The sequence below is a fragment of the Nicrophorus vespilloides genome, unplaced genomic scaffold (genome assembly GCF_001412225.1).
Source record: "Nicrophorus vespilloides isolate i.1.1-1 unplaced genomic scaffold, Nicve_v1.0, whole genome shotgun sequence".
In the NCBI taxonomy this organism is placed as follows: Eukaryota; Metazoa; Arthropoda; class Insecta; order Coleoptera; family Silphidae; genus Nicrophorus; species Nicrophorus vespilloides.
Window position 1 is genome coordinate 2,480 of NW_017095589.1, and position 10,252 is coordinate 12,731.

The 10,252-nt window shown below is 33.3% G+C and overlaps 2 protein-coding genes across 2 annotated transcripts in view; both read left to right on the forward strand.

Annotated features, from left to right (window-relative positions):
- LOC108557781 (NADH dehydrogenase [ubiquinone] flavoprotein 1, mitochondrial-like) overlaps positions 1 to 992 on the forward strand; it is a 1,990-nt gene extending 998 nt beyond the window's left edge. Inside the window, 4 exon segments of the mRNA XM_017914445.1 lie at positions 1 to 149; positions 209 to 441; positions 498 to 670; positions 732 to 992. The exon segment at positions 1 to 149 is cut by the window's left edge and continues 11 nt beyond it. Of these exon segments, the coding sequence (XP_017769934.1) occupies positions 1 to 149; positions 209 to 441; positions 498 to 670; positions 732 to 961 (785 nt within the window). The 3' untranslated portion in view covers positions 962 to 992.
- Positions 993 to 8,387: 7,395 nt separating this feature from the next.
- On the forward strand, positions 8,388 to 9,866 carry LOC108557808 (late histone H1-like). The gene has a single exon (XM_017914478.1). The coding sequence runs from the start codon at positions 8,418 to 8,420 to the stop codon at positions 9,516 to 9,518; it is 1,101 nt and encodes a 366-aa protein (XP_017769967.1). The 5' UTR covers positions 8,388 to 8,417; the 3' UTR covers positions 9,519 to 9,866.
- The last annotated feature ends 386 nt before the right edge of the window (positions 9,867 to 10,252 follow it).

Consider the following 10,252-nt stretch of genomic DNA (forward strand, 5'->3'; position numbering starts at 1 on the left):
CCTACATCTGCGGCGAAGAGACAGCTTTGATTGAATCCATTGAAGGCAAGCAGGGAAAGCCACGTTTGAAGCCCCCATTCCCCGCTGATGTTGGTGTCTTCGGTTGTCCAACGACAGTCACCAATGTTGAAACCGTCGCAGTATCTCCTGTAAGGATACAACACTCTTCAGTTATGTATTATTATAATTGAAAATATTCCCTTTTTAGGCGATCTGTCGTAGAGGTGGCACCTGGTTTGCCTCATTCGGCAGGACCCGTAACTCAGGCACAAAGCTTTTCAATATCTCCGGTCATGTCAATACGCCATGCACCGTTGAAGAAGAAATGAGTATTCCTTTGAAAGAGTTGATCGAGAGACACGCTGGTGGTGTAACTGGAGGTTGGGATAATCTGTTGGCCATTATTCCCGGTGGCTCTTCTACACCTCTTATCCCAAAAAGGTAATTACAATTATAAAAAAAAATTGAGTTGTATTAATCTAGAATTTCATTTTTAGTGTTTGCGATGATGCCATCATGGACTTCGATGGTTTGGTCGCCGCACAGACCAGTTTGGGTACCGCTGCCATTATTGTGATGAATAAGCAAACCGATATCGTTAAAGCTATTGCTCGTCTAATTATGTTCTACAAACACGAATCATGCGGTCAATGCACACCGTGCAGAGAAGGTGATTTTGATAATGGCATTGCTTTCAATGTTTGATTAACATGTTTCTTTAAAATTTGCAGGTATTAACTGGATGAACAAAATCATGTACAGATTCGTTGACGGTAACGCGAAACCCGACGAAATCGACATGCTGTGGGAGTTGAGCAAGCAAATCGAAGGACACACGATCTGCGCTTTGGGTGATGGTGCTGCTTGGCCGGTGCAGGGTCTCATCAGGCATTTCAGGCCTGAGTTGGAAGAGAGGATGAGGAACTTCCATTGCAAACAGAAGAGCGCGTCCTCCAATTAGAAACAATTAATAAACGATGTTATATAAATAATGAAAACATAATATATTTAAAGACGATTTTAAAAGTTTTCCCCCCCGATTCGCTGCAAACTAAGTTCTATGATTTATTTAAATATAGATGTCCTGTAATTTTGTATAGTTGCCTAAGAGTCAAGATTAACACCCGAACTTGCAAAAAAAAACCGAAATCATTTTGTATATACATTACTTCCTTCAATAAAATGAAAATTGAAGAGCACATTACTTTTTTAAGGTTTGCACCCCAACTGCAATTTAAAGATATGCGTTGTTTTTATATTACATGCATTTTCTTCAATCATAGATGGCAGACTTTAAAATGTCTTATTCATATTAAACTGCAATATTTTCTTTAATATCAATAAAAATAAAATGTCTTTTCATTAAGTAATTGAGATTGGCTTCGTAAGCAACTATTTTCTATTTCAACATAAATCGATTTTTACAGTTTGGCAGTTTTTGTACTAACTGACTTTCGACAATATTACTATATATAATATTCCTAAAAGATGTCTTGTTGTAATATGTATATATCACAAATCCCAATCCAATTTGATAAGAATTGTTTCTATTTATTCCTAAGAGACAAAAATGAAGTGCGTCTTATAGTCCGGAGAAGTCTACTTCCGTAACAAAAAATAACATTAAATAATTGAATATGGATATTTCAGTTGGCGGTGAACATTGGAAGAAGTTCAACTTTTTATTTTTGTCCAATTGAAATTGTGCTGTTCACTGTAACGGCCTACTCTCGTCGAATTAAAATAATGATTAGTATTTAGTATTGCAAAACCGCATATGATATGTATTTCATGTAGTTCAAATGTCCATTAATGGACTGGTGCGAGGTAATGCTGAGTGGGTTTAAAATAATCATACACCAATTATAATAAATTATTTATTAAATTATTTAAAGAACTGCTTAGTTCTTCGTTTCAATTAATAGCTTAGTAATGCATTAACAGTAAGTGTCGTCGCCTCCCCATCAACGAAATTAAACTAATATTTACGTAACGGCGTTTAATTAATGTTAGATATTGAGATTTGCGGACGTTTCTATTCGTACGTTTATTTATTATTGACTTTATGGAAATAATCAGCAGTTTTAAAAACGGATCGTAGACTTATTATTAGTTATGGTGAAGTTAATAATTCCGCGTCCACTTTTTATTATTAATAGTCGTAATCACCTGAAGTCGCCAGGCAATCCGTTACTACTTACTACAGCAGCGCAGACGGCGTACGTCTGGTTAAAATGAATTGATACAGCTGCGAATAATTCATTATTTCTTCTCCAAAGTATACAATTCAGTAGCTTAATTATTTTATCACCAAAATTACAAAAAAAAAGCAGCTTCCGGTTACAACAAACGAATATTCTAAACTTTCGTGATTGTATATCAATTCTATTCAACTTAATAAATGTACAGTGGAACCTCGCTTAACGAGTTTAATCTCTTCCAAAATTTACAGATTTTTACCCGTATACTGAAACATATTAAAAAAGTACACAAGTTTTAAAAATGATATAGAAGGCGCACAAACCGGGACTTCTCTTCTCATAGTCACTCGTTATGCGAAACGTCGCTCGTTAAGCGAGTCATTTACAGTATATACAATTTTATTATAACATTTTCTAAATAACTACAACATATTTTACAAAGTATTTATGCGATGTTCGCTTCTTAAACTGTACACTTTTAAATAATTCAGCTATTACCATTCCACCCCATTATTACGTTAAATATTTTATGCGAAATTTTGTACTTTAATAGTTTCCACCTTGACCCATAATAACACGTTACGAAAATTGTACAGCCCGACGCATAATTTTCGTGGCAGCAAATGAAGGATAAAATTTATTTTAACACTGTTTTACTTACATCCAAGTACAACAGGAAACGAATGCATAATCATAATCTCAGAAACAGTTTCCTAATCTGGATTCGACGTACTTGCACAACATGTATAACATTTTTTAGCGTCACGCTAATTGTTGCCAAATTTCGCAGTCGAAACAGTGTTTATCTATGAGGCAAAAAAAAACTTTTCGTAAGACTCCTCCCGGACGTTTTCACACGAAATCGCTTCGATAAGTCCGAGGTGATAAATGAAGCAAATGCACATCATTCGCCTCACATGTTATTACACAAATATAACGGTAGATAATGATAATAATATGCGAAATTCTACTGGAAGTTCTTGATAACGAAAATAATTGGATTTAATGGAACGTGCATATTTGCAGTTCGATTTGTTGCAACTCCACTTTTCATATTTACATTCAACATTGCGTAACCCGGCAATAGTCACATTTATAATTTCGTTTCGACATTATTTTTTTTCCTCTCTCGTTCTGCAATATTCACAAGTTCGGTTTTTTTTCGTCGCTGCTCTCTGTCAATGGAAATTCATTGTTTGTACATGTTCCGAAATATTCAAATGCCTTTTAAAATTAGCAATTTGGAAATCGTTGCGCCAAACTTGTTTTAGGCGATGTCTACTACATTGCGAGAAGACGGTGTATTGTTTGTACAGTGCAACTCAAATCGATACGCTTGACATAATTAAAGGCAATGGCATTGACTCTAAAGTCATCATCTTCTCATAGAAATGAATTGGAGGTAAAAGAGAAAAAAACAACAAGTAAGCCTTTCGTAGCATTGAAAACTTATGCTGGACTATATTGGGAGCCAGGCCAAGGGGAAGGCCATGAAATTAGCAAGTCCGTGACATTTATTCTCGTTTTTTCTTTTTGCTTCATCTCTGTTAACAATAAACCGAAGCATAAAAGACTCGTTTTTTTCTCTCAGATTTAAATTTATAGAATGGCAAACGCTCGTTATCGGAATCTTGTTAATGACTTTGCCGTGTATATAACGTATTTTTTATTTGCGCAAATACATCATTTCGTTTCATCACTCATTCGAGACGCTCAGACACGTCCAACTCTTTTATTATTTATAGTATTTTCATTCCTCCGAAGCTTTTTTTTTTCCTTCTCCTTTCATCTTCTCTCTGTCTCTCTCTATATATATAAATGTATTCGAATGCAAATGTAAAATGGCCCGTTAAAGTCTCGTAAAATTGTGCGGACAAATCGCAATATATTTAGTGGCATTGTGCAAGGATTGTTATGAAACTGGACGATAATTTTCGAGTTAATGCGTTTACATTTATTTATTTATTTTTTTATGAACGCTGCGCTTTATTTTACGATGTCCAGCCAGGATCCTATTTGCGACACACGTCCTTTTGCAATCGAAATTATTAATTATTTCAGACATGCGCGAATCTGTTGAGAGTATTTTTGAGCGCTTTGGAATCTGCGCAATGCACATACACACACACACACAAACTAGCAAAAGATATGTGTTATTATGTAATGCAGTATTTATTTAATTTGACATTTAAAATATTATTATTCAACATTTGTGTCTGATGCATTCCGCGAACGGGACGGAAAGGAAAAGGCTCTAGTCCAAGGGTTCTCATACTTTCACGATCCGCTGGTTTTGATGGTCGATAGACCACTAGGTCTTCAATTCAAACAATTTTATAACTTACATATAAATATTGGGTGAAATAAAAAGTTATCTTTATTTCGACGGTGAAATTAACAAAGTTAGAATTTTCTGATTTAAATCAAATATGCGCTGTTTTGTTCGATAAGTTTTGTCCATTTTGAAGGCAATTTCATAATTTTGCGATTGAAGAAATCCTCGTCTTTATTGGTAAAAAACTTGACCAGCTCATTTTCACAAGCCTCTATTGAAGCCTCTATTGAAGTTTTTTACCATCAAGAAAATTTTTGCAAATGATTGAAAAGGTCTGAGCTATACTTCTGGTGCGTCTTTAAAGATGTGTACGGCCTGGCGATGTCTTGATGGAACACAAAACCCTTCCTATTGGCCAATTCTGGACACTTCTCGTCAAGCGTCTGCTTCAATCTGGTCAGTTGTTGACAGTACAGGTACGAATTGATTGATTGGCCCGATGGGAGCAGCTAAAAGTGGAGAATTTCCTTCCAATCCCACCAAATACACAGCAAAACCTTCTTTGGGCTTGGTGATTGTTCGGGCGGCTCACAGCGGTTGGACCACGATCTTTTTCGTCTGTTGTTCTCGTATGTGACCCATTTTTCATCGCCAGTCACCAAATGGGTCAAAAATGGTTCGATTTGGTTACGTTTCAGCAAATAATTGCAGGCATCAATTCTCTCCAAAAGCTTCTTGTTCATCGAACTTCTTCTTGAGACCAGCCCTATGCAAATGGTTTCAACCAGTTTCTGGCTAATCTTCAGTTCCTGGACAATGTAATAAGTACTCGCATGCCGGTCCAACTCGACGATTTTCATGATTTTATCAACATTTTCGACGATTGGCCTACCAAAGCATGTCTCATCTTCGACGTCAATATTAGCAGATCGGAAGCATTGGAACTAACGTTTTGCTGTTGCATTCGATATTGTTTTGGGTCCATAAACAACACATTTTTTTTTGGCCGTCTGCTATGCTTTTCTTTGTGGTACTGAAGAATGTATCGAATTTTCTCTTTTTTTACCTCAATTTTGGAACGCTCTAACACACAACTGGATTCACAAAATACAAAACTATCAAAGAACTTTTTCTAAAGCGTTATGTCGCCTTTAAGTCGCAGTAAAGAATGATAAGATGCAACTTATACATCGTGAGATATAGCTCACCAAAGCCATGTAACGAAAAAGGCTCAGAACTCTTTACTTCACCCAATATTTAGAACGTTAACAGTATAAATCTTTTATTTATTTCAAAATAACAACTTCAAATAGTTGTTAAGACAAATTGTTGTAAAATATCTGTAGAATAATGCATTAATTTAATACATTATTAGTTTAAAGATGAAAGTAACAATTTTCAAATTAATTAGACTTCCAAATTTCAATCAGTTATTCTCATTGATAAAACAATGTAATAAAGTCAAATATTTGACAATATCTGTATGAAATGTCAGTATGGAAAGGCGACACGTAATTAAAGAAGCAACAAATTGAAATTAAACTTAAGAAACTCTAGTAAAGGTTATGTCATAAGTATCGCAATTTTCAATTGTTTTCTAAAGTAATTCCAAAACGTACTTGGATTTATGGCATCAGCATGTATGGAACGACTAGTTAATCGAACACAGTAATTAAGTAAATGGTTCGAATTATTAACACAAGGTATAATAAAAATAATAAGATAATATATATAATTTAAGAATAACTTGGTTCTTTGTTGTTAACAGTATAATAATAATAATATAATTAACATAGTACCGTACAAAATAAGAAAGTGAAACATGTATTTAACAAGAACCATTTATGAATGAGCTATTTAATGATGTAATTGCGTCATTAGATCTCGTACTATCGTTGGGAAAAGCCATAAAACCATTCAAATTGCCAATTTCTTTGGAAAAAAAAAATAGTACTATGAGTAATAGAAATCAATATTTTCTTCAAAGCTGTTTGCTTTTCCTAGCTGAATCAGAATATTCTGGAAAACGTGATTTTCAAGAAATATTTCATTATACATTTACATATCATTATTAATAACTAAACGTACAATTGTATAGTTGCTTACAATTGTAACTGATTGATACTGATTTGATATTTGAGCTTTAAATTATAGCTTCTTGTAAGAATAGTTGTTTATTTGTAATAAAATTAGTAAATATGAAGATCTAAATATTTAAATTACATTTTATATGATATATCCATGAAATTGTATCTTTATTGATATAACATTTTAATTTACAACTTGTAAAAACGCATTTATCATGTTGATGCGTTAAAAAAACTTATGTTTCTATTCCATGTTTACACCTAAGATGTATCGAATTTCCGGTTTAGGGATAACAGGTATTTTCGTGATTCGAAATAAAGCAGAACATCTAAAGGAAACAGGTGCTGTTAGCAAGCATCCTGCCCTGTTCCTAAACCCAGGCGACACTATCTATGTTTATACACACATCTTTTGTAAGCCACACGAAAAGCGGTCTCGTGTTTGGCCAACGTTTACTACTTACTGCTCGATTAGATCGTAACACGTAAAACCGAATATGGGTTCGCATAAGGTCGGGTCAAGGTGCGAGACATCGAAATTTAGTCCATCGCTTAATATTTTAGCACCAGTATTTCGACAATAGTTTTAACTACGACCAATCATTTGCATTATGCATGTTGTTTTTTTTTTCTTTTTAAATAAAGAATTAATATAATTAATTGCGCTCTCAATATCTTATCGTGTAATATTTCTCTGTTCATAATGCAATTGCTTTATCAACAATTTGTCCCAGTTCTGTTACAATGCACAATTCGTATGAATCCAATAAAACTCGTTTCGCATTGTAACACAATCAAAATTAAGTCCGCTTTGTTTTCAAACGTAATCGGAGCAGATTTCATCCATAATTTTACTTTATTATGCGTAAAATTTGTTCCACTTTACGAATAATAAATTGATAGGAAATTAGTTTAAAAAATAACGTTAACATTGTTACTTTTATTGAACTTCAGCGTTTGTGTTCTTGTTGGATGTAAATGAAAAAATAATGGTTTGATTCAATGAAGGTTACATGAAGAGCAAAATATTTCAAACATTCGAATTATCCCTGAACGCAATTATCAATGTAACCTTCAGACATTTGCGGATTTAAGTTCGATTATTGCACTTTCCTCACTACGCTTTTTCTCTTCTTTTCGTCTGTACAATATTCTTTTGTATCCTGTTCGTTTACCACCTGCCCCGAGAAACTTCTCATTCCAGTAATTTGATTAAAATATGCACAAAGAAACGATAATAGCTTCGATCATAATTATAATTCTACCACGCATATTGCTTGTAACACGATGAGATTGCATAATAATAAATATGAATTATTGAAGAAAACTGAAATATGTGTAACTAATTATAAAAAAAATCTATTGGGGATCGATAAAAAAAAAAGTAATAAGTTTTTCAATGAAATCTTTAATTCTGTAATAAAATTGCAATAAAATTGATTAAATCAAGAATCAAGAACAAGAATTAATTCAACTACAGGAGTATTTTGAGATTAAAATCAAATTTCAATTTTGCCAAATTTTGGAATTTCAAATATCTTCGAAACATTATTTTTCCATTATGCTAATTCTCAGTTATTATTAAAAAATAATAACAAGAAATTTCTTGATATTTAATATCTAGTCTATTTGTGTATCTAATTTTCGTTAAGTTAAAAATGATCGTTAAGAAGTTCTTCTCTGACACGTTGAAAAAACTTTGTAAATACTCCAAAAAAATATCGAGATAAGTTAAATTGTGAATCGAAATATATGTATTTCTCTGTTTAATTTAATACGAAAGAAATGGAGAACGGTAAAGTGTTAACAGGAAGAAACGAAGTGGAACAAGCGAAAGTGCTTTCTATTGGTCAGATGTTTTGTCATGCCTTAATAGATCTTAAGGATCGCAAAGGGTCTTCATACCAATCAATCATTAAATACATGGAGGCTAACTATTTGTTCGACTATCAGAAGAAGTCTTTCCTGATGAAGCGGTTCTTAAAAGGAGCGGTGGAGTCCGGAGCTGTAACGCAGGTCAGAGGTAAAGGAGCTACCGGTTCCTTTAAACTACCCAAAGGATCCATGTTACTTGACGAGAAAAAGAAAACCGCAGCAAAGAAGAAGATGTTGAAGAAAACGAAAAAAAAAACCGATAAGGATGTTGATGAAGGTTCTAAAATGGATACAGAGGAAGTAAAACCAAAAGCAGCGCCCAAAAAGAAAACTACCAATAAACCATCCACTGCAGACATAAAATCTCCATCGAAAGTTACGAATACTGTAAACGAGGAAAAGACGGTAAAGCCTAAACTAAAAGCGACTCGTAAAGTTAAACCTAAGGCCGAAGCAAAGGATGAGAAGAAACCTAAAGTTGATAAGATTAAAACTGTAGCTGCTAAAGACGTTGCAACCAAAACTACTTCCGAAGGAAACAAAGTGGAGAAGAAGAAACCTACAGTTGCTAAAGTTAAAAAAGTAGCTGCTAAAAACGTTGCAATCACAACTACTCCCGAAGAAATCCAACCGGAGAAGATGAAACCTACAGTTAATAAGGGTAAAAAAGTAGTTACTGAAGATGTTGCAATCAAAACTACTTCTGAAGAAATCGAACCGGAGACGAAGAAACCTACAGTTGCTAAGGCTAAAAAAGTAGCTGCTAAAAACGTTGCAAACACAAATACTCCCGAAGAAATCCAACCGGAGAAGATGAAACCTGCAGTTGATAAGGGTAACAAAGTAGCTACTGAAGTTGTTGCAATCAAAACTACTTCTGAAGAAATCAAACCGGAGACGAAGAAACCTACAGTTACTAAGGGTAAACAAGTAGCTGCTAAAGACGTTGAAATTACAGTAACAACGAAGGCGAAGCCCAAAAAGAAGATTACAGTTATTGAAATCAATACTTCAGAAGTGCTCAAGAAGAAAGCAGAGTCTCCGGATAAACGAAAAGCAAAATTTAAGAAAATTAATTAAAATAATAGTTTAGATGAATTGTTTGTTATTTGTGATAACTTGTTTCGAGATTTTATTTTCATTGATTATAGTTTAGATATATATAAATGTTAATGTTTTGTGATTTGAACGAATAAGATGAATTTGTATATTTGCAAATTAAATTAAGATTAATTAGTAAAAACTGGTTGCATCAATATGTAAGCATTAAGTGTATGGGTCAAATACTTAGTTTTATTATTGTATTGAGCTCTTTTTATTTGGTAAAGGAAGGTATATTTTCTTGTCTGTTGTAATTTATATAGACTTGTTAATATCCTTTTAGGTTTATAGTATTAAAATAAAACCTAATTTTTAACTTAATTTATGTGCGTTCATCTATATAATAAAGACAATAATTTAAGTGGAATTCGTTAAGCGTTTACTAAATGTTTATATTAAATTATTTTTCGGTTGATGTTATTCTTTAAAATGCGAGTTAGTATGAGATTTTACACTGATTATTTTGCTAACAATAAGAAAAAAAAATTGCAAATATTTGACGTGATACTTTTTAGATTTTATAAAAATAATATCCAGATAAGTTAAATTCTGAATTGGAATATATATTTCCATGTTTAGTTTAATACGAAAGAACTGGCGTAGTGTTAGGTACTCAAGTGTTAACAGAAAGGAACAAGATGGTACGAGAGGAAAAGCTTAATACTGCTGAGATTGACTAATTTGCTCAGCAATTTTAAGCTTTTTTTGCTCGT